Source organism: Lipophrys pholis (genome assembly GCF_963383615.2).
Source record: "Lipophrys pholis genome assembly, chromosome: 2".
NCBI lineage: Eukaryota > Metazoa > Chordata > Actinopteri > Blenniiformes > Blenniidae > Lipophrys > Lipophrys pholis.
Window position 1 is genome coordinate 11,623,613 of NC_137636.1, and position 20,870 is coordinate 11,644,482.

At 39.9% G+C, this 20,870-nt stretch overlaps 1 protein-coding gene across 1 annotated transcript in view; it reads left to right on the top strand.

The window, feature by feature from the left end:
- Positions 1 to 20,870, top strand: part of mettl15 (methyltransferase 15, mitochondrial 12S rRNA N4-cytidine) — a 51,929-nt gene that overhangs the window by 15,911 nt on the left and 15,148 nt on the right. Inside the window, exon 3 of the mRNA XM_080491830.1 lies at positions 13,102 to 13,238. Within this exon, the coding sequence (XP_080347956.1) occupies positions 13,102 to 13,238 (137 nt within the window). The remainder of the gene's footprint in view (positions 1 to 13,101; positions 13,239 to 20,870) is intronic.

The following is a 20,870-nucleotide window of genomic DNA, read 5'->3' on the forward strand; positions in this document are numbered from 1 at the left end:
CAAGTTGAAATTCTATTACGGTTGACTCTCAACTATAAAACTAGTCCCAGGAGAATATGGGAATTATGGCACTCTAGAGCCTGCCATTGTCATTATCGGCTATGGTAATAACAAAAATATGCAGGATTTTTTTTATATAAAAGTATGATCAAAACTGACGTTAAGGTTGCTTGAAAGAATATATATATACATGTAAAAAAAAAAATGCTTAAGATGGATACAAATGGGTTTTTAAAAATGTTTAGAGAATGCACAGATTGCCAGTGGAACAACAAGCAAAATAGATTTTGAAGTAAACGGGGTTCTAATGTTTTTTTTTTGTCAACAAACAGGCTACTTGATGGGGTAGTGATTAGCATTCACTCCAGAGCTAGAATGTCCCTTGTTGAAGTCGGCACTGAGATGTTTTATACTGTTCTATGTGGACTATGCATGTTCTCCCCGTGTGTGCTTGGTTTTCCTTTGGGTACTCCTGTTTACTTCTGCAGACTAAAAACAAAGTTCAAGGTGGGTGACTCTAAATTGACTGTCGGCGTGAGTGTGTGGTTGTGTGTTTCTTTGTGTTTGTCTTGTGACGGACCGGCGAACTGTTTGGTGTATACCCTGCCTTCACCCAATGCCAGCTGATATTGACTCCAGCACCCCATGATTCCCAATTTCAATAAAGCAGTTTAGAGAAGAGATAGGTGGAATGAAACGCAGAAATACAGTCAATGATTTGACCAGTCAGAGTAATCAAAGTAATGAGGAGGATTTCACACATTGTAACCACCTTGATCTTTTTATCAACCCCAAACTAACTCGCGAGACTGTGGTAAACATTAATTTGATTATCCTGAACAATGGACTCCCTCAGCTGCACACCACAGACGTAAGGTTGTAACCTGCATATAGTCTCCAAGCAGTTAAATGCTGGAGGCCCTAAGAATTTGTTTTTCCAAATACATTTTAAATCAAGAAGCCAGGCAAGCATAGGTGCAGAAACATCTAATCTTTTTGTTGTTGATTGAAGCTTAGTGCAACACATAAAAGACATCCATTTACAATGAGTATATTTTGCACTGACTGTAAAGTTTTTTTTTTTCTATAACCACTGGACCTTGTTATGCACCTACAAATTTGATGTCACTCCCATCAAATTTCTTGTTAAGGTCTGCATTCACTTTTATGCAAAAAAAAAAAGCGAATCTTTTCAGCAGAGAAAATGTATCTCAGTAAATCTCCAACCTGCAATGAAAAAAAACAAAAAAAAACAGACAGTTTGGCTAGGGGGGTGGGGGTGGCGAGTGATGACTCATGCACGCAGTAGAGGTCCCTCCCTTTCTATTTCTTTCGGTGTCCAATCAGTTCTCTCACAGCTGTCACTCACTGCCTCCAAATCAGATCTCAACAATGCTTCACTGTCCCCCTGTAAATCATTTCATTTTGCAAAGGTTTAGAGCATGTGAGGTGAAATTACAAAAATGGTGTTTTGCAGATCGTTTTGCTACCACAGATTGTTTCTTGATAACATGATCACCTTCGGATGCAGATTATAATCCTCTGCTTCCAGGCTGTTCTATGCTGTGGGCACAAATTGTATTGAAATATACACACCAGCAGAGTTCCTGATGCCCTAAGATAGATTTTTGAAACGCCTTCTTATGTACATTAATCTTTGTTTTGATTTAGTCTTGGGGGAAAAAAACAAAAACTTTCATACTTGAAGAAGCCACATTATTTTGTCATATTTCAAATTCTGTCACTTTCAGATTACTTCTCCAGAAGGCAAGCAGCCTGTAAAATGGCAGAAAGACTAATCGTTACATTGGGTTGCCCACGTACACTAAATATTGAGTTATTGGCTCGTAGTTTCAGAGAAGATACAAGTGTCTGCTCGCCGTGTTTCTCCAGGGATCTCCTCAGCACCGCTGTGGAGTCAGAGCCCATCTCAGGACTCCTCAAAGTGGGCGGACGCTTGACATGGGCTTTATGAGCTTCATGTAGAGGACAACAGGGACCAAGGTTTCCTCTTTGCAGTGAGATTGTTGTATTTTATTTTATTTTTTTTCAGTTATAACAAATGTATCAGTGGAGCAAAGACAAGAGTTGGCATGAATTTTCATGTGTGTGAAGATAGAATGAAAGAAAAGGAAAAAGTGAGAGAGTTGATGGTGTTATGGTGTCAAGCTTGATCCGGAACGGGGTGACATTATTTACGAGCAATAATGCAAATCTGAAAAGTTACACAAAGCTTTACACACACATTTCCGCACCAAGTAGCCCACAGTTAATGTGCCAGTGACACTAAATTATGATCACCTGATGCTTAATCTAGTTATTTGTTATGCTAGCATTTTTCCAATATCGTTACCATCACATAATGTAATTTCTTCACACTGATCCTAAATCATGAAATACTTTGACTAATGTATTCCGTTGATATGATTCTGAGGTTTCTGCTACCACCTTAGAACAGTGCAGGTGGGTGGTGTTTCTGTTGTGGTGCGCATTCCCACAGGGTCCTGGCTTTGTGCAATGCAAACTGATACATTCACACCTACGGGGAAATATTTTGTCACTTGTTTACCACCTCTAAGGAGCAGCAGTGAATACCATTGATGGTTCCCATACCCCTGGTGGTCCCAGAATCAGCACCCTGGACAGCGATCATGCCATACTTGAAAATAATCCACCTGAGCCAACAGCAGAAAGATTGTTTGGTGCTCTTGCAACTTGGTCAGAGCCACTTATATTTCTTATAGACAAATAAAGACACATGAACCTGAAAATCTGCTCTGATTCTGCAAGATAAATTCCAAAACTCAAAATAAAGAATGAGTCATTATTCTTTAAAATGTACACTACCGGTCAAAAGTTAAGACACGCCTTCTCATTCAATGTTTTCATTTTCTTGACTATTTGCCTTATAGATTTTCACCGAAGGCATCAAAACTATGAATGAACACATGCAATTATGTAGTAAACAAAAATATATATCTTTAAAAAATCTAAATATTTCAGATTCCTATAAGAAGCTACCCTTTGCTTTGTTGACTGTTCTGCAAACCCATGGCCTTCTCTCAATGAGCTTCGTGAGGGAGTCACCTGTAATGGTTTTCACTTCACAGTTGTGCCTCATGAGGGTCCATTTGTGGAATTTCTTGCCTTCTAATGGGGCTGGGACCATATGTTGTGTTGTACAAAAAGTCATGTTGGTACACAGCTGAGAGCCCTATTGGATAACTATTAGTAAAGAGAAACAACTGTCCATCGTTACTTACCAAGAACTGAAGGTCAGTCAGTCCAGAAAATTGCAAAACTTTGAATGTGTCCCCAAGTGCAGTCGTGACAACCATCAAGCGCTATGAGGAATTGAAGATCAAGGGCCTGTCCAGACGAGAACGCTATTTCATGTTTTTTGGCTTGTGTGGACAGGGCCCAAGAGCCACCTCTGCTCCTGAAGATAAGTTCATCCAAGGGACCAGCCTCAGAAATCAGAAGTTACCAGCACCCAGATAAATGCCACATAGAGTTCTAGTAGCAGACTTATCTCTACATCAGCTGTTGAGAGGAGACTGCACCAATACAGCTGCTAGGGAACCACTATTAAGGAAAAGCAACAAGCAGAAGAGATTATTTGGGCCAAGAAACACAAGGAATCGTCATTAGATCAGTGGAATTCTGTACTTTGGTTTGATGAATCCAAATTTGAGATCTTTGCTTCCACCTACCGTGTCTTTGTGCAGAACAGAAAAGGGGAGCAGATTGTTTCTGCATGCATGGTTCCCAATGTGAAGCATGGCGGAGGAGGTGGGATGGTGTGGGGGTGCTTTGCCGATGACAATGTTGGGGATTTATTCAAAATTGAAGGGACACTGAACCCAGCATGCGGACCACAGCATCCTGCAGCGACATGCCATCCTGTTTAGTTGGTCCATCATTTATTTTTCAACAAGAAAATGAGTCCAAACACACCTCCAGGCTTTGTAAGGGCTGTTTGAAAAAAAAAGGAGAGCGATGGAGTGCTGTGCCAGACTACCTGGCCTCCACAGTCACCTGACCTAAACCCAGAGATGGTTTGAGATGAGATGGGTCGTAGAGAGACGGCAACGGGGCCAAGAAGTGCTCAGCATCTCTGGAACTCCTTCAAGACTGTTGGGGAAAAAAAACATTGAAAGGAAAAGTGTGTAGTCATGTATGTATGTACAATCATTTTTTTCACAGTTACCGGTGTCTTGCAGTGTTCAGGGTGTACCAGGCCTTCCCCATCGTCATTTCATCTCCACCACCCATGACCATGAGTTTGATGAAGTGGTAAAGTGGTACTATTCACATCAAGTAATAGTTTCTTCTGACATGACGTGGTTTAGTCAGCATATCTTGAAATATATATATATATATATATATATATATATATATATATATATATATAAAAAGTTTCAAACCAGCTGCAAATCACTTGAAATCCAGCTTTAGATCAGTGAAAAACAAGAGTTTTAAATTAGTGCACAAACCCATTTCAAATCAGTACCAAAACAACTTTAAACAATTCTATAACCAGCTTTTAACAAACTTCTCAAAAACAAACTTTCAACCAGTATAAATAAGTTTGAAAATAGCAGTGAATTGTGGTGTTAGCACAATTTTGTATGGGTAGAGATATTTGTTACAGATGATGTGATACATACCATACTCCAATAAAGACTTGCTGAACTTTACTAATTAACCTTTATTTTCTCAAATATAGCTGCTATTTGTCTGCGCCTTTGTGAACCTTAATGAATCTTTCCTGGTCTTAAATCAAGGTGACACAAGCAATAAGGTAAAGGCACTTAACTATGTCTATGTGTTTCATAACAGCATGGATTGTGCTTCAAATTTGCTATATATGGTGCGGGGAGACACCGTGACAAACGGAGTAGCCTGCTTCCTGAAATTGTTTAGATAGTTTTCCAAGGTGTCCTCTGCCTTGTTCCGACACTGAGAACTACCCATAACCCATGTCCCTTTTCAGCCATTCCAAAAAAGGACTGTCTCTTGAAATCCGATAAAAGATACATGATTGTGGAGTCACTATCTGTGACCTTTCCAAAAATTCTTCCCTTGAAAGTTCAACATGTTTCAGCTGAAGACATTTAACTCAGAAGTTTGTTTCATCAAAACCTAAATACTGGGTAATACTAATGTCACCTAACTTTCAATACACATGAAAAGCTGCACAGTGACTTGTTAGGTTTTTTTGCAGTGTGTTTTCACCAAGTATTTGTGGATATAGCTGTACAATACATGATGCTCTCATACTACCTTTTACTATTAGTGTATGGCTCTTCATCTACTCTCTCTTAAAGAGACTTTTCTTTCAGGGAAGATGTTAAATTTGAAGTTACACTTTGCTGTTGCTACAATGCAGTATCCTCTCTGTGATATTCTTTGATTCATCAAAGCCAGATGGTTAATGAAAATGTAAATGTTAGACTTCTGATGAATGAATAAACACAGTCGAGGGAAATATAATTGCTGTATTGCTCTTTGGTGTGGCGTTTACAACTGAATTATATTTTGAGTGGAAATAATCTGTTCCTATAGATCCCAATCAGTCAGTTAAAATTCGGTGTGTTGGAATGTTTGAATAATTTGCAATTCCACCCATGCTTTCTATTTTAGGTTTTTCTGTAGTAGCTTTTTCCTCTCTCTTATTTTTTATATATATATATATATATATATATATATATATATATTTGATAGTTTCAACAGTTCTTTTGCTTGAACGGTTGTTGCTATGCTTTTGCTCAGAGCACATTTAATTACATGTTATCTACAATACAGATGATAACAGTCACCAGATTAGAGTTTATCCTTTTGGGACTCTGAATATCAGCCCCAGATTTCATGCCAATAATCCATTCATTAGTGATGGTGACATTTAACTGTGCAACAAAGTGTTGGAGCCACGTCTGAACCGTATGCATGGCTGGCTGATAGAGTCATCCAGCCATCACTATCCTTACAGCCTCATGCCTCGCATAGCTCTACATACATGTTATCTTTCCATGCACTCATGATTTGTGTATGGAGGGATAAAATGTTAAATATTTTGAGCCTAGGCATAAACAAATGTCTTGTTCCATAACTTTGCTGCCTCTTATAACTAAACAACCCTTACAGAAAGCAAGTATGGAGCAATGAAAGGCACTCCCTTATAATTGCCATTCATAAAATAGCATTATGCAATTTTAGCTCCTCCATTCTCTTAACACTAAGTCCAAGACAAAAATCTTTCTCATAGGTGCTCAGTCCTCTGTTGGAATAAGTAAAAACAGTAAGTTCATGCCACTGGAATAACACCATGACTTAATGTCCTTGTGTGAGCTCCAAAGTTCTGTAACAGCAGGTCACTTTTTCCTTCATAAAATTCCCAGAATTAATATCTGTTTTTGACTTCGATACTAACATCAAGGGACACTTCAAAAAAGTAATTCTAAAATACTTTAAAGTGTCCCGCATACGTGTTGACAGACTGAAAAAGTCTGGCGCTTTTTCACAGGTTGTTCGTGCCTCCGATAGGATTTGTTCACTCTAGGTTTGGAAATGACCTACTAACTTCAGACGGGTGTTTTTGTAGACAAGTGAACTAATGCTGTTTTTGTGCGTGCAGACTTGTCTTGTCTTAACTAGCTCAAATACCTCCGCAAGTACATTTATTTAAACATGTGCCAGGAGAGTGCAAACAGCACTGAACAGATGAGGTATGAAAGTATTTGTCGTAACTCTGCAGCATTCCTTCGACAAAAGAGAGATTAGTTCAACATACATACAAGCTTTTGGAAGGAGCCCTCTGGCAAAAAAAAGAAAGATTTCTGTGCTCCTGTGTCACTTGTTCACTCCCTCATTCATTCACTCACTTGCTGACTTACTCTCTGCCCACACGTAGTACATGCGGTGCACTTTAAATTTAGGAAGGTGAGGCAGAAGGCTGCGTGCGTCTCAGACATGACTGATCACCATCAACATCATCACTCGACAGAGTAATTGTGGGAAGCTTTCATGCCTTTTGAGTTTGTCTGCTCTCACTGGCCATCTGCTTTGCACACGTCCGCCTCCTACCTGTTGTACCTACTCATTCATTAAAGTAAAGTGAAGAGCATAAAACTTCACTGCTCTCTGTTTAAGTGAAGTTGATTTCGAAATGTGTCTTTAAGACACAGAGAGAGACGGAAGGCTCCTAAAGCAGCAGTGAGGTGGTTAAGGCATTAAAAAGTAATTTTATTGTAAGATAATCTCGATATCGTTTGAGCTAAGCAGCGGTTTTAAGTGTAAGATTTATGTCCAGAGTCAAGCGCACAAATGGCAGCGACTTGGTATGTTGTCACTTGTCTCCTCTCTGCGCCTGGCATAACCAAAATTCTCTCACATAATCACAACCTCCACATGTGTCTGTTCATAACAAGCTCTCATGCTGCAAACTTGCCAAATTCGTGCACACTTGTGTCTCGCCATGAACTTTGTGTGACAGAGAAAGAAATGCAAACCGGTTAGCTCCGCTCTTGCCATGGCAACGGACGCGACAAGAAAAGCGATCCTGTACCTGTGTATCTGTCTCCCTAATGGTCTGTGTGTTAGTGTAACAAGATCTGTAAAAACTCCCCTCAATGACATTTTAGATCCCCCACTGTAACTGACCTGGGCTGGGGAGTCACAAGTAGGATTTAGGTGAGTACTCAGGCTTCTCTCAGGTTCCTGTTCCCCTTTTCCTAATGAATTCAGCCATAAGAAAGCTTGAGATGAGGCCCCTTTTTTCCATACGGCCAGGATATTTTATACTGTCGCATGAGCTGCATTTTGTTTGCAAAATCTGATGAATGTAAAAGTTGTCCTTTTTAAAAAAAAAAAAAATGTTTAACTTGCTCCAAAGCATATTATGCCTATAAAATCTCTCCAGAGATGTTTTTGATTTAACATGTCTAACGACAGTCTGTAATGTGTTCCCCTTCTCCTTTTGGGAAGAAAACGCTCTTATTAAGAATGCTGTGGGATGACTGCTGAAGGGTCCTGCATTATAGCACCTTGCAGCTTCACCATTGGACTGCACCACTTGGACCACTCCTAACTCTCCTGTACCCTCTGCTGGGAAAGGCAGATATTGCACAATCAAGACAAGAGTACTCTGGGCAGAGCAGTTTCTTTTATTTTAAGTATCATTTTCTGCTTTTAAGGACTTGAGATCACCCAGGTTGTGTTGTGGTCTAATTCCAGTCTGCTGCCTTCTCGGTGAAGCCGCGGTCTAGGTGAGAGCCTCGCTGACACCCCTCTGTATGAAATATCAATGTGAATGACTCATTCCCAAGTTTGGTGTCAATCACCATTGCAAATACCAAACCCATTATCACGGAGTCTTTTCAAGAAGTTGTTTAGTCCATCTGGTGACAGAAGCTGTAGGCTTTCTAAATAAGAGAGACCGTTTTTCACAACGTTGAGAAAGCTCCCCCCCCACCCCGAAGATGCAGGAATGGCAGTTTCAATTTACCTCAGAAATGACCTTGTAAACATCCATTCTTAAAATTTCTGAGCATGTATTTGATTTAGATTAATTAGTTCGTTTGTCGTGTGTGTGAGGGAGTGAAGGTGGTGAATCATATACTGACCCTCCTAAAGAGGAGCAGTGTCTGTGATGAGTGCATCACTGATACAAATGAGAATAAACATACAGTCTTTATATTTCCTATTGTCCACCGCTGTATCATTATTGAGCATCAGCTGTCCGCCTGCTATTTGCTCCAGTGGAATAAATGAGCTTTACCTTTGTTCTTTTGGACACAGCTTCCTCAAGATGTGACAAAAGATTGTTATGACAAGTGCTGCGCACTCCAGTAGAGGACCAGTTTGTCTCCTGGTTGCCTGTGTCGACTGTTTTGATAAAAGCCAGCCTACTTTGCTGTTTGTGTTTCTGTTTTCCTTTTCTTTTCTTTTTTTTTTGTATTGAATAGCACAACAGGCAAGTTCATTATGCGTGTGACTCATCCCACTAGCCCACACCCCCTCCCCATCTGCTGCTGTGCGCTGGAAAGGAGAGGGAACCGCCATTGATCACTTCTTCCCTCACACATGCACGCACACACCCCACCTTCAACGTCACTATCGATCGACATGTTTAATGTTTTTGTGGGGAATAGCTGGCATTTCCTTTTGTGTCATTTTACATCTGTTTCCTAACATTGGCTGCCATTATAATCAATCATAGGGCAGAAATGTAAAGGAGGGGGGGGGGAGAAAAAAAAGTGAATCATAATCCCGAAAATTATTCAAACAATCTTAGTCTGTTCAGGCTGTGATTGAACCGGTTGTGATTTGTTGTTGTTACAGTGACAGTCAAGAAATATATAAGGAATAATGTCTGGACTGGACAGGAGATGTTTTCTGCTTTGCAAGTCTTATTCCACATGGATACAGCTGAGTTCACAGCTACCAGCACTCACAGCAAAGATGCTGCAGAATGGTTCCCAGGCACATTTCCCCCACTCCCTCACTTTTATTGATTTGAATCATAAATGAAAAATGATATGATAAAATGCTAAAAAGAAATGGGTTGAAGAGACAGCTTTTATGTGCATAAAAGAGAGAATGTATGAACTTTTTTTCTGAAGAGGCAATCCTTAAATCTTTGTGACACAGTTGGTTTAGTGCAAACATCACTTGGTTTTATTGCATCAAAATTGAAACATTGAAAAAAAAAATTCCCCTTTCAAACTTCCATCTGTATTTTAGCCATTTGAGTTAGGATGCTCGTGGTCTCACAGTCCAAAAACATGCACTTAAACTCAAATGGTGAAATTAAATTGTCCATCTGAGTATGTTGTGTGTTTCTCTGTGTTTGCCCCTGTGGTGGACTGGTATCCCGTTCACGGTGCACCCTACATTCACCCATGGGATCAGCTCTCGCCCTCCACCATCCTGAATTAGATGAAACAGTAGAGAAGATGGATGAATGGATGGATGGATGGATGGATGGATGGATGGATGGATGGATGGATGGATGGATGGATGGATGGATGGATGGATGGACAATGTGAGCTTTACAAGTTGTAATCAGCCTTTGGTTGGCTTTTAACATCTACAAGACTCGTAAAGGACACCAATCAATCCAAGTTAGGGTCACAGCTTGCTGGCGCCGATCCCAGTCAGAAGACAATCGGGAGAGCACAGCCGACACAGGCCACCAGCCCATCACATGTTCAACACAGACATAGATTTTAGAGTCATCAGTTCACCTAATTTGCATGTATATCTGCTGGTGATTAAGCTCACAGTATTTTCTTCCAGAATTAGAATGTTTAGTTTGGGGATGTTTGGTAACTGAAGGCATGAAGCAAAGCGTGAAGGACTCTGGTTTCTACCAAAAAGGATTGAGGAGAGCTGGCGGACAACACTGAAAGGGGTTTTCAAATTCTACAACACCTTATTATATAGTGGTGGTTCCCTGCTGTACTTAATATGACGAACACCTCTGCCAAGAGTGAATGAGCCAACCTTTGAAACCAGAAATCCACAACTCTAACAGTTGTCAAATACAACCAAGGTGATCTGTCTGATGGTGTTCATATGAACTGGATGACATATTCTCTGTCTGGATCTGTTAGGTTTCTCTGTAAAAAGCACCTAGAAATGACTGTGTTTTATCTGGTGCTCTATAAATATAGTTGAATTGAATTGTCTGCCCATGGCAGCACTTTGCAATATGGGGAAGAAAAAATAAGTCCACAAGGTTTTGTAGGCATTAAAGCCAGCACCTTAGTCAGATGTGAACAGGAGTGATTGGAAGGGGGGAAAAATGACTACGAAGGGTTCCTGTTAACTTCTCATCTTTGGCCAAATGTGTTCATTTAATATTGTTTAATAAACGCTTTTAATAGATTTGGTTGGAAGGGATAAAATGATTCCCATAGAAAATGTTTTCTCTACTTAGGCCATTGTTATGATAGTTGTATGTGGGGGTAAAGTACTTTTACAATGATTCAGATTTGTTGGTTCAGAAAAGTCATGGGTCGAGAAACTCAAACAACAAGACGAAGAAGCGAAGACAATGTAAAGCAAAATCCGGTAGATTAGAGACTAAACTCAACACCTTTCACTCTGCACAGTTCCCTCATCATTCTTGCAGAATTTTTTTTATTTATTTATTTTAACAGATTAGCACAAATGTTGAGTATTGGAATTTAATTCACAATAAATATAAAGTGGATGATGTTAATGTCCTTGTCCTTTGAGATTTGTTGTTTCAATAACATTGCAGTTTCTCTTGCTACTAATTTACACCAGCTGTCATTGCGCCCTGTTTTTTTTTTTTTTTTTAATCTCTTCTTATTTTTCCATTTTTCCCCCCCACTTTTATTCCCATCACATGTGCATCTGCAATTCTCACCATCTGTGTTTAAGAAGCGAGGAGTGGAGCATTTAGTACATTTTATTGTTTTTGGTCTTTTTTTTTTCTTTTGGCCTTAATGACCATCGTTACACTTGGAGGAAAAAGGGGGAAGCTTGTAAGCCTGAGAACACCTTTCTAGCTCTGAAGCATGAGCGTTTTGGCATCATGTTGTGGGGCTGCTTTGCTGCAGGAAGAATTGTTGCAATTCATAAAATAGACGGTATCACGAGGAAAGAACACTGTGTGGAGATATTGAAGAAAAGTTGAAGTGAAGTAAACTTCTGGTTTCAACTGTGTGAAATAATTAGTGGGGTCAATCAATTAATATCCCTTTTTTTTTTTTTAAAAGATTTGTTAATTTTTGTGAATGAAACATTATTAGTTGTATTTTTCCTTCCTGCCTTCACACTTTAGGTGCACGAGGCTTGGTACTGACCTAATCAGATGGAAATGTAGCCTTTTAGTCATGTTAGTTTCTTGTTTTTCTTATTTTTTTTCTTTGCCCTTTGAAAGCCAAAGTTAGATCGTAAACCTTGATCCAAAACATGATGACCAAAGTACCTGACGCAAGTTAAACATGAATGAACAAAGATATGTGGCGGCATTTTTAAAAAAAATTTTATACTTGTCACATTCATGTTTGGTTTATTTACTGTAGTTGTTGTTTATCTGTGCTGTGTTTACCCTGTATTTGCGTCTTCCCCAGTTCATTTAGAAGTGGTTCACTTGTTTGGTGGGAACCGAGTTTGAATGGCAGTGTTTGCACATGTTTGAATCAAAAGCTTCAACTAAGCTATTGTAAATTTTGTTACCAAGAGGAAGAAGAAATATGTTGACCCTCAGAAACACTGTGGATTTAATAGACATTTAGCAGAACCTCTGAGTCACTATAAGTGATTTAAAGATTAATTAGACAAATGCCTCAAGTGTCTTATGTTTATCGTGTTTCAGTCTTGATCTTTTATTCTACATAGCAATTTTTAATTTGTCAGAACCAGTGAAAACAAAAAGGACAGAAAAAAAATAACATGATCCGTCCATCTCGTATACCAATTAATCCAACTTAGGTTTTGTGAGGTGCTGGAGGCAATACCAGGTGATTTCAGCATTAACAACGGACAGTTCGCCTGTACATCACAGGACAAACAGAGATAGACAGTCTCACACACACACACACACACACACACACACACACACACACACACACACACACACACACACACACACACACACACACACTTGCTGTGAGGCGAGATCGTTAACCACTACCCACGATGCCTCCCACAGCAGCATCACACCTTCATTCAAGCGAAACATTAACGTGTTAATCTCTGACATAAACCAAAAGTTTCTTTTTGAAACTTTTACGAACAATGCAAAGTTCTGCTACTTGAATCATAACCGTCACATTTGGTGTTCAAGTACATAGGCAACCTCCTGGATGAGTGCAATATGTGTATTTTAAGCTTTGAATGTACATTCTCACAACATTATTTCTCGTTTGATATAAACAATAACTGGGCTGGAACAAAAAAAAATAAAATGAAATGTAGGTGGAGTATAGCACATGTCAGTGTGAGTGAGTTACTTTAACAATAAACTAGCATAGTGATGATAAGATAGCGATGATGAATCACATATATGGAGCCCTGTTGTGAGATGAATGTGTTCTTGTTTTTTTCTTGCCTTCTCGCATGTAGGTGGTCCTGGACATGACATTTGGAGGTGGTGGTCATACCAAAGCAATACTGAGCACGGCTCCTGATGTCACAGTTCTGGCCTTAGATCGAGATCCCACGGCTATCTCTCTGGCGCAGCAGTTAGCCGAGGAACACGAGTAAGTGATATATCAAAACAGATTAACACAAGCTGAAGTGTAAAGCTGCACTATGACTAGATAAACGATGATTCTCGATCGATGATTGATCATTAATCTGTAGTTGTCCTCGTTGCCATCTTGAAAGTTTGTAGTTGAGTTTGTTTTGTGACCATTATTTCCTGAAACAATGCATATTTTTGATGTACAACGGCATCGCAGCTCTCAGTGAATTTCTCACTTCTTCCATGAGCCCGATCAAATGCTGCTTGCCAAGATACAGCCCCTGAGTTTCACTATCCAATGAAATCCATTCTTCCTTCTTAACTTAAAGCTTTTCTCCCCCCACGCAAAGCTGGTGGGCCCAGCATGTCATTTGTCAGAGTAAGAGCCCACGCCTGCAGTGTGAGGGAGATGCTGCCTCCCACGAAAGATCTATAAGTTAGGGGGGGTGAGGGGAGTTAAAAAGTCGAGAGAGAGAAAAGAGAAAATGAAAACACTAGAGATAGAGAGAGAGAACAGGGAGACACGAGGACACAATGCCAGGGTGAGAGGGAGTGCGTGTGTGCATGAGCAAGGCGCGGGTGGATGAAAATGAGATGTTCCTAAGACCATGGCGTGGGAAGGAATCCTTTTACGTAGATTCTGGGGAAACCTCTCTCAAGGGAATCTGCCAGAGAAATGTGCCTGTGAGCAGGGAATGACAATTAAGAGAGAGAGAGGGGGAGAGTCAGAGAGAGAACACTGTATTCTGTCAGCAGCAATATACCCCTGCTGTAAACTCTTCCACGCCTACTCCTGATGCAAGTTGAGAGAGGCTAGAGAAATCTAGCAATTAACCAATATTATTGGAAGCCTGAGTAAAAGACCCTGCCAGCCTACGCAGTGCATCCACACAGCAGGGTTAGAGGATTTTCTCTCTCCTCCATGCTCCCTTGTCTTGAGGAACGTACAACCTCAATGCAAACTGTTGAGCGTCGATGTGAGTTTGAAAACAGTTTAACAGCACAGCGCAAACAATCACATTTCCAAACATTAAAAAGCTCCAGCTTACGAAAATACCTTTTGTGTTACCTGAATAATATTCACATGTCTTAAATGGGATTTTGCTGTGGCATGGTGAGCCTCGCTATTCTCTGCACCGTCCTTCTTGTTGCTATGACTTCCCTGCGCTTGAAGATCTGCAGTAGTTGTGCTGAGAATAAATGTTATAAATGGGGAAAAAAAAGGAGCCGAGCATAAATGAAAAGGCAAACATAGCATTTACATACACATATGGGATTGAACACAGATTGATGTGATCGTAAGTGTTTGACATTACACCATGTGCTGTGTTTGCTATCACACCAGTATAGTGAGAGCTGGAGTCCAGTTGGTTAGGATACGTATTTATTTATTTTATTTAAATTCCTTTTTTCTTTTTTTTTTTTCCCATTTTCGTCTTATGGTATTCAGTTAAGGCAGCAACCTTTTTTCCCCCTTTTAGTTGTAGTGAGCTTTTCTTTCAAGCGTATATTAAAAATAATTATGTCATGGCCTCAGCAATTGTTCATTTGTCACAACTACAATTAGAAAAAAAAAAGTGAACTGTCAACAAGGGGTGTCAAACGCATGGCCTGCTGGCCAAAACTGGCCCGCCAAACAGTGCAGTCCAGTCTAAGAGACTGCTAAAATTGTAAAGAAGACATTAAAAGCTATTTAAAAAAGAATGGAATGAAATAAACTCCATCCATTCATTGTCTTTTATTCTTAGTCCAAATGGGGTTGTAGAGGCATAATAGGGAGCACGTTTGCCTAGAAATTTTTCTCTCCTGTAACCACTTGTAGCTCTTCTGGGGGGCTCCCAAACCACTCAGAAATAACGGGACATTGTCACCCTTTGTGGGTCGATCTCAGGACCTCCGTCCAGTTGGACATGCTTGGTAAACTTCAAATGGGAGACGTCCAGGGGACGTCCGAGTCTGATGCCTGGCCCATCTCAACTGGCTCTTCTCAATGTGGAGAAGTGGTGGCTTGGAGTCTCTCCTGGGTGGCTGAACTCCTCACTCTATCACGAAGAGTGAGCCAAGCCGCCTTGTAGAAAAAAATGTATTTCAGGAGCTTATCCACAATCTCATTCTTTGTGCGCCTGGAGAAGGCACGCCATCCTGTTCCGTGAGAGAAGCATCGACTCAGATTTGGAGGTGCTGGAACCCACCCGCAACCCAACCTTCACACTCAGCTGCAAACGTTGTGACCCCTGCACATAATGCCCTCCTGGCTGCAGCTGTGCCTCGACACCCCGCCCTTGAAGATCACAAGCACAAGTGGAGACAAAGGACGACCTCAATGGAGTCCAGTGCCCATCTTGAAAAACACACTTAATGCCTATATGGACACAGCTCTCACACCGGACATACAGAGACCAGGTAGCCCATAGAAGCGGTCCAGATACCCCTTTTTTCAGAAGCCCTTCTCACAAGACATCTTGGGGTCAGTTGTAAGCCTTTTCCAATTCTACAAAACACATGCAGACTGGACTGTCAACCTCCAATGCCCCATAGATAACATGTTGAGAGGGTGAAAAGCTTGTTCACTGTTCTGAGCCACATTTTTCTGTATAAAAGTAACAATTCTTCCTACTTCCTACCCTGTCCACTGGGGGAATATATAACTTCTCTGAGACCCTGAAATGGTAATTAGATTTCACTTATAGCACTTGAACAATCCCAAAAGTGCTTTATGCTGTTAATCACATTCACCCATTCATACATACTGTACACCAATGGAGGAAGATGCCATGCAAGATACTCGATCCATCCATTGGGGGGAACTTGGGCTAGAGAATAAAAATCATGGGGAGCCAGCTGAGGAAATGCCTTACCACAATAGCAGCAGCATGTTTGCTAAAGGCTGAGCTTATTTGCCCCCTGATAGTTGGTAAACTTCCACGTGTGTGCATGCATTATCAAATTTGCACTTGTTATTATACTTATTTATTTGTATGGTTTTGTACAAAATCTTCATTGATATTTCCAATTTTTCTTCATTGAATTTACATTTTACCTTGTACTCAAAATGTGTTTTGATTAAATGAATTCAAATGATCCCAACCGCAGATACATCCCCTCTGTGGATTATTGACTAAAGGCTCCCTGAATGTAAACATCCTCCAGGTTCCCACGACTCTTTGTGGCTCTCCCACATTCCAGTAGACCAGTGGATTACACTCTTGTTCATTTGGACTCACCCAGCATCCAAAAAATAAAAATAAGTCCTCTTTGTCTTGGTTATAGTTTGTAGAATGCTAACCTTCTTACAAAATTAGCCATGATAGGATCGGTTAAGACCAAATAAGCAGATAATCTATGATAATTACTTTTTTGGAGAGTATGGATGACCTTGATGATAAACTTGAGTGTCAGGGACTGAGAAAATACTGTGAGATCTGCAGAAATGTACTCGTTAAGATCGAACAGTGAGAAAAAGAACATAACGGCATTTGTTTTTGTGCGCGTGTTCACGCCGAGCTCCTTCTGTCTGCTTCCGCGAGCCACCTGTCCACTTCAGACACAGAGTTGAACTGCTTCATATCTGGACCCTTCAGGCTAATGAAGAGCGGCCCTGTCAATGTGCCTACGATAAGGTTTTTTTTTTTTCCAGTTTGACTGGCAGCAAAAAGTGCAAAACGTACCACAGGCAGTGTTTTCCAAACAGTATTGCAGCTTGCAGATAGGTACAGAATGATATCCAAAGGTGTAGCGGCAGTACTAATGTTCATATTGAGATGGAGATCCATTCAGCAACTGTTTCGGGCAGTGATGGTCTTTGAGGCCGTTAAACACATCAAGGCTTTACACAGCTGCTCTTCGAGAACGTCCAGCATTTCTTATTCCTTACTTATATCAACACTGCCCCTGTGGCTGCTGTTGGTACTGCTTCATTGATAAATATCCATAACTTTTCCCGGAGACAGACAAATGGACTGAATGTGGTCATTCGCTTAAGATGAGATTGACACACCTGGATGAAAGGTCACAGATCTTTCGAAAACTGCAGCTGCGACACATTGATGAAGGAATGACAAGTTTTCACCCTGGTAACTTGGCAAAAAAAACAAACAATTGGACTCTGTTTCTACCGTTTTTTGGGGATTGTTTGCATCCAAAGAATCCTGTGTGACAAAGAAAACCTCATCATACTTTCAATCTACTTTTATTTTAAGATATTAAAGACTAAACACAACCAACAGAAGAAAATAATAATGGCAAGCTAAACTCAAACTACACCTTAAGTGCATGAGTCACATTCCAAGTCTCATTTTGCAGTGTCTTAACATCCACCTTCAGAAAGTCAAATGGAAACTTTAGAAACCTTGTGAGGATTGTTTACTGAAATGTTTATCATCAACATCCATGTAAAATCTACATAGTCAAAGTTAATCACTGGTGTGATTTCAGGCAAGTGACCAAAAACACTAACAAAGCATTACCTTGGAATGAAGTTCAAACATACAATATTCCTCTAGTAATTTCAAAATAAAACAACTTTGTTACATCACACAGTTATTTTTATGTTGTGCTCTGGATAAATGACCCTTTGTATTTGCTCAGCTTCTTTTTCGCGACTCGGGGGAAAGTTGTACATTTTCAAGTTACTTAAGTCAAGTTCACTTAAAGTCATATTAACAAAAAAATAGATGAAAAAAACCCTTTCTCGTTCCTTTAGGATTCACATAATTAACTGGGAACGTATAATGACATATGTTTACTTTGATTGAGTGCAAAAAGAAATCTATGTTCACTGTTGTCCAAACAATAACCGCAGTCCAGTTTTGGATTATCATTATTATTATTATTAGTATTAGTATTAGTATTAGTATTAGTATTAGTATTATTATTATTATGATTATGATTATGATTATGATTATTATATTCCAAAGCATTAAATATTTATTTATTCATTTGAATAAATCTTATACCTTTCAGTATGACAAGGTTGAACATCTTCTTTTCTCAAATCCAGGGCCGTTTTAAGGTTCTCAAGGTTTACCTTCTCCCGTCCATTCACTTTCGTTTAAAATCATTCTTCTGTCCATAAAGTCTCATTTGTTGTTGTTTTATTTCACTTTTGCTGTAATTTGCTTTTGCAATCTTCGCGATATACACACTAATTAAACCTTTAATTTTCTTGCTCTGTTCTTCTATAGTACGTTTTTGTTAATATATGCGTTATTGTGTAACAGTGTTTCGATTGATTTGTAAGCACAAGCCAAGTCGGCAGTTCTCTCAGTTCTGAGTAGACGCCTAAGAACCTCAATCAATCGGTTACACGTCACAGACGACATCCAGGGAGGTGTTGATCTCCATCTGGAAACATTGATTGTCTCTGACGTAACATTTTCTGACTATTCAAAGAGAGCTTAAAAAAAAATGGAAATGAATATGATGGTTTTTAAAGTGGATCTATTAGAGAAAACACTTGTAAGCAATGATGGCAAGGCCACCAGTGAGTTCACAGCCTGTTAGTTATACATTCACAGCATTCCTGTAGCTTTAATAGAGAACAAATAAGCCACAGGGAGGGCTTTTATAACCATCTTTAGGTCAGCTGAGGTAATTTTGAATTTTTTATTTTTTTTTAAAGACTGGCCTCTCTCTTTGTTTGTATCCTTCCACTTCTTTTTTCTTCTCTGGACTGTAGATATTTTCATCACCTGCTCCCCTGCTGAAAGCAATCAATCAGCATCTTGTCTTAGACTTCAGTGACGCAGGTAAAGGAACTGAGCAGGTCAACACAAGGGAATATTTCAGGCTTGATTTGTGAAGAGGCAGCATCATGTTGAGTGAGCATGCGCTAAGGCTGAAGCTGCAGTGAAGGTTCCTCATGTCCTCACAGAGTGTACTCTCTCTCTCACCAGATGGACAAGAGCTAACATTCAGTCAGGGAGTGTTGTCTTAAGAAATACTATGTTTTATTCAAAGTGAACCTTGAATTACTGCATCAGACTTAATTACATCATGAATTTATAATTTCTTATAGACAGAAGTCTTGATAGAATGTTAGATTAATGACTTTATTATATTTTCGGATTCTTGTTTTTTTTAGACAGACATGTCCTCCTCCCTCTGAAAAGTTACTCAAAATATAATTTTCACCGAGATTTTTAAAGGCCACATTTCTTCATATGTTCACAAACCTCTACTCCATTGTCTGCTGAGCACTTTGGCTGGTTCAAAAGATCTGCAGACAGTTTTGTGCGCCCCTGCACAATTAATAAGACCCGGTTCGGGCAGCATGTCGAGCAATTGTTGATTGCATTTATCTGTTTCTTTGTGTTAGGAAGTAAGAGAGAGTGTCAACGAAGAGCACTTCAGAGCACAGAGAACATTTCAATCTAGCAGAAGTAAACCAGATATGACAGACGTATTGCAGTCCTGGGCTTTCTAAAAGCAAAGCTGAAATGCTTATTCACACAACAAAGCGTGGAAACACCTTGAACCTGACTTGACGCACCATATGTTCAGAGAAAACATTAGGGTGAGCACCATAAATTGCATAAAAAGCAAAATGGAAACAAATGATTCTTTGCAAACGCTTGCAGAGCAGTGTCACCTGACCTGAAGACCAGGAAAGTTGAAAAATGTTTCATCTTCTGCTGAAAGGATCCTACTTCTAATGTAGCTCCATGAATGCACTTGAGAAACGTACAGATCAGAGGAAAGAAGTGAGAAACAGCAAGGAGCAACGGATGAAGAAATGGAGTTTACTTCCAAGGTCACCTCAGGTCGTCCTCAGAGATCATCGTGTCCCACCAAGTTAGAGAGACTTTTCACATGAAGCTGTACTGATAATAGAGAGGCTGAAAGAGAAGGAAGAGGAGCATCAATCATCAGTTAGATACCTGCAGAAAGTTATGTTGAGTTGTGGCATCCGATCGCCTGTCCAGTCATCCAAAGTTGTAATAGACGGAGGTAAAACAGTGGACAATGGGCAAAGACAGCTATCGCTGCTCGCAGGTAGAAAATATAACAAGCGTTTATGTCACAGTTTTTATTTATGTTAGTCAGGTGGATTGAAGTGGTTCTCCTGATTGTTGACTTACATTCAGCATTGGTCCTTTATTCTTATCAACAGAATCGTCTTGTGATTTAATCTGCAAAGCTTTGGACAGTTGTTGGGGCGTACACTTCGGAAAAATCCTGCTCAGTGTCAGGCCACTGCACTTGAGATGCCAGAAGAACCCCCCCCCCCATCGACATCATATAAAAATACATGATGTCGATGTTGTAGGGTGCCACAACTAAAAATAGCTTAGATCTCTTAAGCAATTATGAGCCCACACTTGAACCTCAGCACATACACCACTGAAACTTGTCCTCTTTAATAATATAAGACCTTACATAAGACATTTATATCTCCAACTCTGTGTCTAAGCCACATAAAGAAGTTAATAATTTAAAAATGTTATGTAACTGTTTTGCATATTTTTAAATCCTTCAGTGGCTTACCAAAAAAAAACATGTTGTACAAGAAGTTGCAGTGCGTAGTCGAAGGTATGTTCATCACCTGAAGTGGGCGGACACTCACTTCAGAAAATTCCAATTTCTGATCATTAAATGGTGAATTTGAGGATCAATATGATAGGACTGCGACTCTGCTCAGCACGCAAGA